The sequence below is a fragment of the Formica exsecta genome, unplaced genomic scaffold (genome assembly GCF_003651465.1).
Source record: "Formica exsecta isolate Colony F162 unplaced genomic scaffold, ASM365146v1 scaffold117, whole genome shotgun sequence".
NCBI classification, from domain to species: Eukaryota; Metazoa; Arthropoda; class Insecta; order Hymenoptera; family Formicidae; genus Formica; species Formica exsecta.
Genome location: NW_021848510.1, coordinates 542,045 through 556,544, shown reverse-complemented (window position 1 = coordinate 556,544; position 14,500 = coordinate 542,045). Strand labels below are relative to the sequence as shown.

Sequence of the window (14,500 nt, the reverse complement as noted above, 5' to 3'; positions counted from 1 at the left end):
CTTTTAATTGTTTATAATGTCTGTGCTATCTTCCGATGAACTTTTTTTAAGAAGAAATCAATCATAATCTTGCATCACCAGAAACTTGAAACTTGGATCTAATTCTTATAAAAGTTTTTAAAAGAATGAGGCTACTATTGTTGAGTCTTTTAATTATCTATGATTGCTTGCTTTTACTTGTTATTAAGTTTGAAAGTGGTATCCCTGCATTGTAATTTAATGATTGGACTGTTAAGAATGCTATATAGATAAGATACTAATGTTTTTACTTTTTTTGAAGTACTTTTCGTTTATTTAATAGAAAAGATTATTGCAATTTATTTGTAAGATTTATCAAAATGTGTAAAAACAAATATTAATATAAAAAACTAAATTATCTTATTTATACAAAATTTTTGGAATTTATACAATATTATCAATAAATATATAAAATTGCACGAGTTTAATATTTGACTGATTTTAAAAAAAAGATATATTTTCTCTTTGCAGGACTTTAGATGCCCCTTCACTGAAAACTGTAAAATTACACCTGTAACCAGACGCTTTTGTCAAAAATGCCGTCTGGACAAATGTTTGCGTATTGGTATGCGCAAGGATTACATTATGTCTGAAGAGGACAAAGTTCTAAAGCGTGAAAAGATCGAAAAGAATCGCGCGAAAAAACGATCTCAATTCGATAATGCCACAGCATCAAAGATCAAAAAAGATTGCGTGGATGATTGTACATTCGAAGACACGTCGATATCAGTCAATTCGGTCGCGTCAACGATGTCGGAGACGTATTTTTGGGAATCTGACAGAAAATACACAGATTTGGATGGTAACAGGCAGAATGTCGTCGAGAGTATGAGCCCAGTGACAGCAGCTAGCGTACCTAGTCCTTCAAGTCCACCGGAGAGCACGAATATCGCTGAAACAAAGACGTTGGACATGCTGAAGGAATCCGCTCATGGCTCGAGATCTAATCTTGTGAGGTACAATCAACCTGTTTTGTATGTAGAAAACGAGATAGAATCAATAAAGATTGAATCGAAATTGTCTGTTCATAGCCGTGCGAGATCGTTCACCGACTTCAATGTGGCATCTTCAGACACAGGAAAGGATAAGAACGTACCATCAAATTCAGGGGAATACGAGCAGAATTCGCTAGAATTAAGTTCCGAGTTTGTAAGCGTTAATAGCGAATCGCCGAGGTACAGTTCTTTATTTGACGAAAACGCGCCCAATTATTCCAAATTTGAACAAAGTAACGAGAGTTCCTTGGTATACGTCGATTGCGTATCGGACAATCGGACAAGTCGACTCGATCCGAGTTTACAAGCACAATTCGAGAAGGAGGAGACGACGATATGTCAGAAGCCGAAGGAGACGTGTTCGAGCGGAAGCAATTTAATTGCCAAGTTCAAACAAAATCCCAATCTGTTCACAAAGTTCGTCAATAATCCAAATTTAGTTGCCAAGATACTTCAAGATCAAAGGGTAGTAATGAAGATTATGACGGACCCCGATATGGTCACGTGCTTGGCAACGGATCCACATATCACGCAGTTTTTAGAGGAGAATGACGCAACTGATACGAGCGACGGGCGTGGCCGTGACAACAAAACAGGAAGTCAGTCTCAGAAAGAAGCTCCGCGGAATAATGATAGCTCGAGTAATATCACTAGGTATACACCAAAATCTAAAAAAAGTCACGTCGAAAATCCGATACTGACAGATCTAATTACGAATCGTAACACGGAAGAGTGCAAAAATCAAAATTTAGAACCTAGCATAAGCACAGATTGGAATAAAAATACAGCTGATGTTACCAGAGATGTTCTCCAAGATGTTCAAAGGTATAAGACTATATATCCAGCTTATATAAATGTCATATTTATATATACAAAATGCTATAAAACTGGCTGTTGAAATTGGATATTTTTTTCAGGATACCTATCGCTGCCAACTCTATAGAGTCTATATTATGCGAAGCCATCAAGTTGGAATATTCAGCATTTTCTAGTTTAAGTGGTAACCAAAGCAGTAGGGATTTGAATGACGCCGAGAGAGCGAAATTAAACGAACTGATAGTTGCTAATAAAGCATTATTGGCTCCTTTAGATGATGACATAACAAATTTGGTTGGCGAGGAATGTAAATTTAAGGTATAATGCTGCTGAAATTTTAGATGTTTTAATGTAGAGTTGCATTTGGTAAAAACGAATAAAGTATATAATAAGAAATATCTATTTTGCAGAATAATTTCGGACAATCTGATCCAATGTTGTTGGACGTTATAAATTTAACGGCAATAGCAATTAGACGCTTAATAAAGATGTCCAAGAAAATAAACGCCTTCAAAAATATGTGTCAGGAAGATCAATTGGCTCTGCTGAAGGGTGGTTGTACGGAAATGATGATTCTAAGATCAGCCATAAATTACGATCCAGATAAAGATATATGGAAAATTCCTCATAGCCAAGAGAGCATGTCCAATATCAAGGTTGACGTTTTGAAGGAAGCAAAAGGAAATTTGTACGCGGAGCACGCGAAATTCGTCAGAACATTTGATCCCAGATGGCGGGATGAAAACATCATTCTAATTTTAAGCGCAATCGCTTTGTTTACTCCCGATAGACCGAGGGTTGTGCACAGTGATGTTATTAAATTGGAGCAGGTTAGTAAAATCTTCAAGTTCTAAAATATTTGCATCAATTTATGGTGTAATTATTTATAGCGTCCTATAATTATCAAAAAATCTTTCAATGACTTCAAAAATCAATAATTAATAAATCAAAAAATCAATAATCAATTTATAAAGTATTAGTAGATTCTTTTTTATATATTTTTTTCTTGACATATAAAATAAATTTAAAAGATTTCGCGTTTGGATCACATTTTTCATTGCGATGCATTTCTTTCTTTCTTCTAGAGTTCTTACTATTATCTTCTAAGACGATATTTGGAAAGCGTTTATCCTGGCTGCGAGGCCAAGTCCATGTTTCTGAAGTTAATACAGAAGATTTCCGAACTCCATAAATTAAATGACGAGGTTGTGGGAGTTTATTTGAATGTCAATCCATCCAGCGTAGAGCCATTGCTTATAGAAATATTCGACTTAAAGCACTGATAACTAGTTTATAGAGTCACGCATTTTGTCTGTATAATGAGAAAACAAATTAAGAAACCGTTGCATTCGTGCTGGAATATATTCGGAATATATAGCGGTATTTTAAGTAAAAGAAATCGATTGTTTCAGAAATTCACGAAAATCTGATTGTGATAAGTAAAATTCAAATTTCTCTGCATTGCCTCTTTGTATAAATACTTATAGCAATACAACTTTAAATATCTTTGGGTGATAGAACAAAGACTATACACCTATAAAAAACATAGAACATAAAAATACTTTGATATGATATCAAAATATGTTTAAGAAATTATAACAGGAAGAGATCAAGCCAATATACAATGTAGACATCCTGCATGACGATAAATGAAAGGTAGCGATATCAATAACAGTGACAATTTAGTAGTAGCTCTCATTGCTCTCTCGGCGTTTTATTAGCAACTGTCATCAGTTTAATTTCGTTATCTCAACGATTCTCATCAATTTAAATAAATAATGTTAATTGAACATTAAGAATGTTGTAAAAATAATAATTAATGATAGAGCAATATTTCGCTTTGTAATAGGCATATAATATATCGTAAACATATTTCACAGAATATCCTTTAAATTTTATATTCTCTTCATGTACGAGAGTGAGTGTACAACGACAGCATAATAATTCCTAGGTGGCTGTTTCAAGCATGTTTTTTCTCGGGGGATAGTTAAATCTATATTAAAAATATATATTTTTTTTATGTCAAATTTTACATTCTAAATAATTATATGTTATTTATATGACAAGGCCTGTGGATCCTCACAAATCTATATATGTATATATAAGATCACATAAGCGTTGTTAAAAGTTTGTGCTTTGGAGGATGTATTGAGAAAATGAGATTTCAATGCAAATCTGACTATATGAATTGTGGTGATTATAAACTTTAGTCATAATTAAGTGAAAATAAGAAGGATATTATTATATTTGTGCGCATGTTGTGTGTACGCATGTTACTGTTGCAATGTAAATGAGATAAATATTGTGATAAATCCTGATACAAATATATTTTTCAAAGATATGTTGTGTGCCATATGTAATTTCATGTTAACGAACGAATTCATTAAGATAAAATGAAATGAAGTTTTTCGTACTTCATATCTATTCAATTTGCAGTAATGATAATTGCTATCACTTACTAGATATGTGATACATCTTTAAATCCGTTAATCATCTGCGGTCGTTCGGTGGTAAGAGGTCAAGAGCGTACAAAATGAGGATTACTATTGCGAAAGAACAACCCCCTAAGATTATTAGGCTGAAGAGAGATATAAGCAAATACAACACAATTTTTATGATTAGGAAGAGGACCCATGATATGCAGCTCCATGCCGTATTCCAGATTGCTTTCAATCCCATTCTTTCAACACCATGAAGTTTTATGCACATTTTGAAAAGCAATAAACAAGGGAAACAACACATTCACGTTTCGATTATACTATATGTCAAAAATCATTTATTTCTTTGTTTTAGTGTAGAAAAATATATATTTACGATTTTATTATACTGTTTTTTTTTTATAAAAATTTATATACACATTAAATCGATATTTTTATAAATCTGTAATTTTTATAAAACGATACTTTTTTTTTATTGTTATATTTCTGCAGATTTATCTAGCTGTCTATAGCTTGTCATCATTCATATATATAGGGTGAATCACTAAAAGTGTTACAGGCTAATATTTCTGAGACTGAACGGGATATGAAATTCTTATTTTTCAGCAACTTTTGTATTTAAAAAAATTAACTTCATCAAACAATGCCCGCTTCGATACCAAACAATCGCTGGAAAATAAAGATTTTATATCTTGTTCATCCTGTATATTTATCTGCTATCTGCTATTTGTGCATGTATGTGTATGTTTAATCGCCAATCAAGACTTTGGATTTTTAAATTATCAATCATTTAGAGATAATCTGTTCGTAATTTTTGCGCGATATTTATAGATAAAGCTTCTTTCAGCATTAAGTAAAAGATATTCTCTAGCATAATATAAAGTATACTTATTTATTTATTTATATATTATTATGCATCTCTCCGTTTTCGTGAACATGAATGTTATCGGAAAGTCTAGCGTATGATTTTTTAATTCCGTCGTTCGCGTTTCCGAATAATTATCACTTATAATGGAAGAAGATTTCGACGTTGCTGTCGTACGGTTTAACGAATGGATAATTGATTTTCTCCGCGGCCAGATAGCAGGCGCCAAACGCCGATGTCGTCGTCAAATACAATAGACTCAACTCGTCCACGACCCGTCCGTCGTGAATTTCATTTACGAAACCATTCTTCATGAATTTCCACGATTTCCATACAGATCCGACGCAGATCACTTTTAATCCACCGTGAGCCAATTTAAGATCCTGAGAAAAAAGATTGAACGAATTATTGATAAGTCAATTTTATTATGAAATTATTGAAATTTCACATATGAAAAATAAATCATTTAATCGCTACTGAAGTACTGACGTTGTGCGCCTTTTTCGAGAGAGCAATAATGTGTTTCGCCAGAAAACGTCCAGCTTCCTCAAAAATCTTCAGGCATAAGGGATCGTCTTTCTCGCAACCGATCGCGATCTCTTTGGCGAAACCGGCGATAATGCTCTTGTCGAAATTTGCATAGAAATACGGCAATATACTGTTTCTGTCGATCACATTGAAGTAACTTCTCATCGCTGGCCATACGTAGCTTATGGGTTCTGGTGCTTCCGCGAAACCGTCGATATCATCAAATACATATTTGCAAGCGCGATGGGCGATCCAATAAGCTTGAAAAATTAACAAGAGAAAGCAATTTTAATTGCAGCTTATAAGGAATGCAATTAGATATTTACACTTATCATCATTATCAGTGAATTTTTTACATATAGAGATAAGTATATTAAAGAGTATTTCAATTTTTCAAAAGAAGAGATAAAGATCTTTGAATCAGATAATTGCCAATGTTAGTTTAGAATATTACGTTCTAACAAGAGAGAGAGAAAGAATTTATTTAAAAAATTGTTATCTGAACTCGGAGAATTCTGAAAGAAAAAAAAATTTATATTCAAAAACTTCGCTTTTTATTTAAAATAAAAATCAGTTAAAGTGCTAAGATTATTTGTTAATTTAGAACTTTCGCGCTTAATTTTAAAACTTTTTACATTCCTATTCTTTTTTTGCAGTAAGAAAAAAATACATACCACCTCCCTCATCGCCCATCATATGTCCCCATCCTCCGCATCCGTGAATCTTTCCGTCAGAATTGAGGAGCATAGCATTGCTACCAGTTCCGGCAATCAATACAATTCCGCCTGATTGCAAGCCAGTTCGAAGACTACCAAGGGTATCCGAGCTAATCGCGTAATTCTTGGCAGAATTTGGATATTTCTGCAGCAAAGTTTCCACGAGCTGACGGTTAGTGGTTTCCTCCTCGCAACCACTTAAACTGAGTCCCTATCAATGAAAGAAATAATTTTAAACTTTCTCTCTTTCTTTCGAAGAATATTTCAATGTTAGATCAACGTCGATTTTGAGTATAATCGAAGATTTAATATTTGGAAACAGAAATTAAAAAAGTATAAAATGAAAGCTACATCTCGTTTATGTCGAAATCATCATTATGGCACTTACTCTATTTTTATCATTTTAATTATATTTATAATTAAAAAGTATAAATTTTATATTAGTGATAGTATTATATAATAAAAATAATTATCTATACTTACTACGCAATCTAAAGGAACAGATTCTGGTATATCTAGTGCTTGTTTACCCTTCTCAATCATCGCGCTGAGTCTGGCAACTGTCTCATCTATGCCAATTGCCTAGAAGAAACAAATCTTTTAAATGAACAATAATTTTCTCTAGAAAGAACAAAATGGCATTTCTTTAATTATTTATATCTTTTTATCTCGAAAGCGCTGAGTTCAGTTTCGAAAATTTTGCTGAAGTTTTCCGTCGTTTTCCCCGTGTCTTATCGAGATTTACGTGTTTTTTAACTGGATTTGCAGCACTTTAAAGATATAAATGACATTTTATATAATTATTTTATTTTTAATTACCCAATGATTAGTATTCGGTCCTTTAATTTCCGTTAGTTGCGCACCTTTTCCATCGACTATTACAAGCGTAGAGTGCGTGCCACCTCTGAAAATTAATTATTTTGTAATTAGATCTATATGCATAGACATCTTTTAAACATCAAATAGTTATTCAAATCCTAACTGAATATATTTCACCAAATTGTATGAGTATTATACTACTTCTAAATTTATCTCCTCTCCCCTCTCTCTTTTCAATCACTCTGAATATGCAGCATAATTATTTATATAATCATTTATATTTTATTATTTAGTGACTCAATTCTACTGAATAAAAGTATGTATGAAGAGCTATCTCGTTTCAGAACAAGAGATATACATAAGAGCTATCTCGGAACAAGAGATGCATATTATATTTTATTATTTAGTGATTCAATCCTACTGAAAAGATACGTATGAAGAGATATCTCGTTTCAGAGCAAGAGATATACAAAAGCTCGGAACAAGAGATGCATAAGTCGCTTATCAAAGTTAAGCGGCTTAATGAGTGGTGTTGATTGCTGTTATGAATTGTCTAATCTATGTCCCTCAATCTCGTAGAAATTATTGGTTATCGCGAATTAAAAATTATGAAATATTATATATAATAACAAAATAATAAATCCAAAATATTCCCATCGCTAGAAATTTTTTTTTTTTTTTTTTACTTGTTTTCACTATGAAAGCCAGATTTCTGATTTTAATGTAAAATATTATTTTACATCGGATAAGATAAAAACAGATATCGAATTTGTACTTTATATTATTTAATACTTTGATATGATTAGCATATAATTTTGCTTTTATTTTACAAATTATGCATAAACTTATACTTCGATTCGTATTTTAATAATCACACCGGAAAGTAATATTTGCGTAATCGCGGTACGATAAGATAATATCTTCTCGGAATATGAAAATGTGACGTAAAATGATAATATAATATTAATTTACACAAATATTCTTGAGATCAAATTAAAATAAATTATATTTTTTTAAATGAACGTTAGACCATAATATATGCGATGTAGGCCAATCATTGAAATTAATTTGAAATGCAAGAAGACACGAAAAATATTTAATCCAAATTTATATTCAATCTAATTTATGATCCGTGAATATTTATATCTTTAATTTTAATTTGTATATTTATTCACTTATGTTAAAATGTGTGCATTATAGGTATAATCCTTCATTTATAAAATAAAGATTGCATATCATATTACATTTTATATAATATAACTCTCTCAACTGGTACACCTTGACGTTGGTGGAAGGGCTTAGTACCTGGAAGGTTTATTGTTTATTCTAAAAGGGAAGTTAAGTATCCAAACGATTTGTGACAATGCTGTAAAAGCATCGCGAATAATTGGTCGCGTCTTCGCGCGATTTTTCGATTTCGTTTAGATAAGCGGTTCGGGTTAAATCGGTTAAAATGCAATCGATTTCCCGATCAGAAGAAGGTGGAATCGTCTTCGTTTAGTTCCGTCTCGTCTCTTATCTCAAATATCATCATATAGTGCCGTCATATATCATATTTTCATATGTAGATAACCGAACACCACGACCTCCTTGCTAATTATATTTTGAAAACATATATGTGCTTCAAAATAAGAGTCGGGGCGAATACAATTTGCGTCGATTCCATCTCTTGATATTATTTCAGTATCGTTCAAAATGTTGCGCATCGGACTTACCCCTCTATACCACCGATTCTAATATCCTCGGAGTATTGCACCTGGTCCTGCGGCAGTACCGCCGTTTCCTGCACTAGGTCTGCGGACTCCGTCATTTTTGTATACTCCCTTAGGTCCCTGCGTAATTGATATTCATCTACAATCTTCTTCTGCTTCTTCGCCTTCTTGATCTTCTTTTTTCCTGCCATTTTTCAAAGTTGTTTTTTCAGATTCGTGCGACGAGAACTTTGCAGGGATTCGGCAGGATCTGGAGGAAATAGGATAATACGGGATAATTTCGAAAAATGTATACGAACTTTATCACTAGTTAACAATTTTGTAATTAGTAAATTAATCGAGCAATTAGAGGAAAATAACGATCTAAATAGCGTGATTTAAGATATATTTGAAATCGATTTCAAATCTTAATCATTTCAAATTTTCTGATTTTTATGAGATATAATTCAAACTGCACTGTCTACTGTGCATTTTATATACAGCAACATTAATCTTTTTTTTTGCAACTAATAATTGTAATGTTTCTTTAGCAATATTATAATCCAATCTAATTGTTAAAATTTGCTATATGTTTAAATTAGTTTAATAAAATATTGTCATTTAATCTGGAAAGCATAAATCAACTAATCAGATAATCTTTTCTGTGATCTTAAATAAAATTAATTCTCGCTATATATAAATGAGGAAAAAGATACAGTTGAAATCTCGTTGATTTTGGCCTTATGAATCGAAGGAAAAGAGGAAAATTCTTGGAAAAGAAAGATTAAAGGATACCCTCACTACAGTATGAAATAGCCGTTTTTTTTTTGTTTTTATAAAAATGCTTTTAGCTTATGAAGGGGTGCGACATTAGTATTTGTGAAAGTACGTGTGGAAATGTACCAAAATCGAAACGGGTCAAATTTAAGAAGATTCTACTGTACAAAGATAAACATAGTTATTGCGCATACATATACAATATTTTACATTAAAAAATTTCCCGATCTAAAAATCCTTTAATCGATCTTTTTTTCCACGTAGAATTCGCACATGCGCGAATGTCAATGTTTTGTGACAAGCGTACTTCGCCTATCTGCATATGTGCATAATAATTACAAGTATAGTTATCCCAGAACTTGATACAAAATTAACGAGAAATAAGACATCTTAATTTTAGCGCAGACATAGCATTTTCGCTCTCCTCTCTCGCGGTACGCCGCGATATAATGGCAATGTGTTTCGTCCAATGTATTTTTTGATGTCCTTGATAGAGGAATGTGCGAACGCAGAACTACAGGGCAGACCCGGTGAAGTCTGCCGGTGCATGCGGAGTGGTTTTTGCAGTATCGCAGGGCAATGAAAAGTTTGGCCTTGCGCGTACTCCGACTTTCGTCACTCAAACTTTCTGTTGATGTGCGACATTGCGAAGATCTCCGCTGGCACGCCTAGCCGCAATCTAGCCGCGCGAAACGCGCTCATTCGCCAATCCCTTTTAATTAATATTTCAATTATTGTGAAAATTGCAAAATGGTAAAGGACTTTTCTATTCATTTCATACTGTGCTCTATCCATTCACGAGCGTTGTCTAGGGTGCTTTGGGACACCCTGTATAAAGCATGTTAAACTGAATAGAAAAGTCCTCTGTTGTTTTGCGATCTTTGCGATAATTAATAAGAAATTAATTAAAAAACATCGGCCAATTGTGTCTTGCACAAGCACGTGGCGAGAAGAGATTTCCTACTCTTACGCGGTTGCTAGGCGCGTGGCAAATCGATAGGAGGGGCACTTTACAAAGGCTGTATATATATGAACGAACACTAGTTCTTCCCACCACTTCACTGCGCGCCTAGCAGTCGCGTAACAATAGGAAATCTCTTCTCGTCATGTGCTTGCAAGACGCGGATTAGCCGATCTTTTTTAATTAATTTCTTATTATTTATCGCGAAGATTGCAAAACATATAGAGGACTTTCCTACTCAGTTTAACATGCTTTATATACACCCGAAAGGTCCACGAATTATGAGACAACTTGTATAGAAAAATATTATATGATTGATTAATTAATTAAATTAAATTATTTTAAATTTGAAAGCAAATTTTTTCCCAATTTTTAATTTTATTTTGATTGCAATTTCTCGCGCTGCGTGTATATATATATACACATATATATATATACATATATATACAAGTGTGTATGTCTTATAAAAGAGAAAGTCATTAAGCAAATTATAGAATAGATATATTTATCTCGAATAACTTGAAATAAAATTTCCTTGAAACTTTTTCCCGACTTTCAACCTGAAACAAATCGGCCATATTTGGCGAAAGGTATTTAATAAAATTTGTCTCTTAAGAAAAATCCCGCGTCCTTAAAACCAATTTGCAAATCCGATCGAAAATCTCGCGAACACATTCGATCCTCTCGGTTTTCCGGCAACGACTTCGAGTTCGTTAACTTACTATGAACTTCCTTGGCGCCGAAGATACTGATTGGAAGTGTTCAGTGTCCTATGTGCATGTCGGTGGTAAAAAACATTTTCATATGATTTGCAAAAATTCCGTGAGAAATTGTATCTCTCTGAACGGAGTGTGCGAGTCTAGCTGTGGGAATGTCGATAGCAATAATTGCCGATCGAGCTTTGACGTAAAAGAAAACAATCGACCGCGCCGCGCAACGTTATTTCCGTCACTGCTTTGGCTGGTTGCATACATGATATATTCTTACACTATGGTCGCAATCTCGTAATTTTTCTCCACTACTCCACTCCATTCTGGCGTGCTAGATGTCGCACGTCTACGGGCGCACGTCTGCAAAATATCGAACTGCCGACAGAGGATTGTAAGGGAGTCTATTCGACGGAATCACGGATACATGTTTTTACATTATAATAATGAATTGACAAATCATGAAGGAATCCTACAATTATATAATTGATTGCCATTTTAATTGTAGTAAATGGAAAGTAATTTCAAGATAAGGATATATAAGAGAAACTTGATTTCTATACCTTTTGTAGAGTTAACAAATTGTATGGAATGAATATTTTAAAATTCATGTAAAACATATCCCTTTTAAAAAAAAAACCTGATTTTTTTATATAATTTCTGATTTGATGTAATTTAAATTAAATAACTTTTACCTTTTTTTCCTTAGTACAGAAGATATATATTTGTATTTTTTTTTTATTTATATATATACACATTATATTGTTAATACACTCTGTCTAATCCTTCAACTTCTTTCTTTTCATCGATGTTTCCATTTATATTTATGCAGTTAATTCGCAACATTGTATGCTGTATTCTGAAGACTGAAAGAAAAGAAATTAAATGTATTAAGACAAACGAGATAAGTAGCAAAAAGAGAATTTCATTATTCTCGGTATCTTACAATTTATACGGCGATATTGTTTCCTCTTTCGAAACCTAAAGCGAGTTTTTGTGTGAGATAAAGTTTTTTCAATAACTGTCACATCGACCGAGATTAATTCTCTGTTTAAGAGCGGTCTTCCTACAAGAGTGAAATCGGTACTGCCGACGAGCAACACTTTTTCCAGCTTTAGACGATCGCCTATATTCGGTGGCCAGAATCCCTCAACAATGATAATGTCATTTTCTGTTACTTTGAACTGTTTTCCACATACTTGCACAACCGCAAACATACGACCGATCTTGTCCATGTATAATTCTATGTATATTGTATACAAATTTGTATATATATATATATATATATAAAATTATTTATGTTAACAACCAGCGCATATTTTATCTTTCTCTTCATCCCACTCCTGTACTTCTTTTTGATAATCTGGAATTTCTCTCATCCATGGTGGCTTAATTGTTCGGTATTCTGCTACTGGTGTCTCCCATAATCTTAATCCTAAAATAAAAGATTTGAAGAGAATTTCGTTATTTCTTTATATAAATTAATAAACATTTGTCTTCTTGTTAACTGTTTATACCATGCAAAATTTCATTAAAAAGCTTCATGTATAATTCTTCTTTTATACAGAAATTTTATTACAACAAATTATATTAAATTAAAGAGATATACATCAATATTAGTATCAAAATTCACAATTAAAGTTTTTTAAAAATATTATAGAGAATGCGGAAAAAAAATGTGTGTGGGAAGGAAGAGGTTATGTTTACATCTAAATCCGGCTGTATCGTTTCTGCAGAATCGTCAGATATAATTGCATTGAAATTACATACCCGGATAATATTGCTTGCAAATTGCGATCGGTGTCACTCTTCTCAAACAATTACTCGCCGCGTAATGAAAAAGTCTTGAAAAACTAAGTAGAGTTGCCATCGCGCATACAGAGACTGTTCGAAATTGACGTGCAAGTAGTTCTTCTTTTTTCACGTTTTATTTACAAATAAAACATGTATCGATAATTAAACTATTGTCTCTCATATATACATAACAGTTTGTCATCCGCAAAATAAAATGAATATTATCATAAATCAAGCTAGTAAACACACTTTTTTATTCAAGAGACAATGCGCCGTAACTCGCGGATGTTAAAACCAATTGGCGGGAATATTCGAACGATTTCCGATTTCGCCAAATCAGCTGGATTTCCGTAAATCGTGATAAGAATTAATTAATTAGTAGTAATAATAGTATTATATTAGTATATTAATATATAATATATTATAATTATAATTCTTTTTTTATATCATCCGTGAGCTAATGCATTTTTTCTCCCTTCATGCGTGATGACGATGTGTGCGAATTTACGTCGTACGCATCGCGCACGCGCATTGGACGGAACGGTAGCGTGGCCAGTTTCCGGTGTGGCAGAGACAGACCGAGACGCGCAGAGATGTCGTACGTGTACGCGACGACGATCGCTTGTCATGTTTGACCGTATTGCCGCAGTTGTGTGTACTGTAGAATTCGGTGATAGTGCATATCGTTGCGTATCCTCGCAGGACCGATCGACCGTCCGATCCCGCGTTCCTCGTGCGCTGCTGAAACGGCGCGCGCAGTGTCCGCAGGTATGCAGTTCTACAAGGAGAAGCTGCTGTCGCCCGGCCAGCTGAAACGATTGAGCGAGCACAAGTATAGTTGCACGAGTAAGAGCCTCCTGGACGGACTCTTGCAGCCCTGGTGGGACTGGTTGGTCAGCAAGGTGCCCCTTTGGCTCGCGCCCAACCTCATCACCGTGCTCGGGCTCATTGTCAACATCGTCACCACTCTGATCCTCGTCTACTACAGCCCGGATGCGAGGGCCGAGGTAGAGATAACCTGCTTAACATTTACCGAAATTTTACCTGAAGGGACGCTTTCGTGAAGTCCTCTGAGCGTTGCGTATTTCTATGCGATTTTTTTTTTTTTTTCTCAACAATGATAATGTCATTTTCTGTTACTTTGAACTGTTTTCCACATACTTGCACAACCGCAAACATACGACCGATCTTGTCCATTGCTATTTGATTATTGATTTCATTTGTCACATCTGTTGACAAAAAAAAAAATAAAATACCATCCAATTAAGGAATATCCTTAAAAAATCTAAAAAAGAGTAAATAATAGTTATACAAATTTATATATGTATATTCTATAAATTTATATATGACACAGTTATGTACAAATTTGTATATA

The 14,500-nt window shown here is 33.6% G+C and overlaps 4 protein-coding genes across 9 annotated transcripts in view; 2 read left to right on the top strand and 2 right to left on the bottom strand.

Annotated features, from left to right (window-relative positions):
* The window catches only part of LOC115240202 (nuclear hormone receptor HR96), a 5,332-nt gene extending 1,162 nt beyond the window's left edge, over positions 1-4,170 (top strand). Inside the window, exons 2-6 of one of the 2 annotated variants that reach the window (XM_029815218.1) lie at positions 490-974; positions 1,050-1,838; positions 1,931-2,147; positions 2,240-2,659; positions 2,915-4,170. In XM_029815218.1, the coding sequence (XP_029671078.1) occupies positions 490-974; positions 1,050-1,838; positions 1,931-2,147; positions 2,240-2,659; positions 2,915-3,112 (2,109 nt within the window). In that variant the 3' untranslated portion in view covers positions 3,113-4,170. Of the gene's footprint in view, positions 1-489; positions 1,839-1,930; positions 2,148-2,239; positions 2,660-2,914 lie in introns of both variants that reach the window. The other variant, XM_029815207.1, reaches the window with a different exon arrangement.
* A 448-nt stretch (positions 4,171-4,618) lies between these two features.
* LOC115240206 (N-acetyl-D-glucosamine kinase) lies at positions 4,619-9,396 on the bottom strand. Its single transcript, XM_029815231.1, has 6 exons — positions 8,911-9,396; positions 7,196-7,280; positions 6,860-6,958; positions 6,335-6,587; positions 5,622-5,920; positions 4,619-5,515 (listed from the first exon to the last, which is right to left on the bottom strand). The coding sequence occupies exons 1-6, from the start codon at positions 9,096-9,098 to the stop codon at positions 5,270-5,272; spliced, it is 1,170 nt and encodes a 389-aa protein (XP_029671091.1). The 5' UTR covers positions 9,099-9,396; the 3' UTR covers positions 4,619-5,269.
* Positions 9,397-12,025: 2,629 nt separating this feature from the next.
* LOC115239725 (39S ribosomal protein L21, mitochondrial) lies at positions 12,026-14,427 on the bottom strand. The gene is made up of 3 exons (XM_029814414.1): positions 14,251-14,427; positions 12,278-12,494; positions 12,026-12,197 (listed from the first exon to the last, which is right to left on the bottom strand). Exons 1-3 carry the CDS (start codon positions 14,320-14,322, stop codon positions 12,097-12,099), a joined length of 390 nt encoding a protein of 129 aa, XP_029670274.1. The 5' UTR covers positions 14,323-14,427; the 3' UTR covers positions 12,026-12,096.
* The window catches only part of LOC115239699 (cholinephosphotransferase 1), an 18,012-nt gene continuing 17,177 nt past the window's right edge, over positions 13,666-14,500 (top strand). Inside the window, exon 1 of one of the 5 annotated variants that reach the window (XM_029814375.1) lies at positions 13,666-14,132. In XM_029814375.1, the coding sequence (XP_029670235.1) occupies positions 13,896-14,132 (237 nt within the window). In that variant the 5' untranslated portion in view covers positions 13,666-13,895. The remainder of the gene's footprint in view (positions 14,133-14,500) is intronic. The other 4 variants (XM_029814393.1, XM_029814385.1, XM_029814401.1 and 1 more) reach the window with 4 other exon arrangements.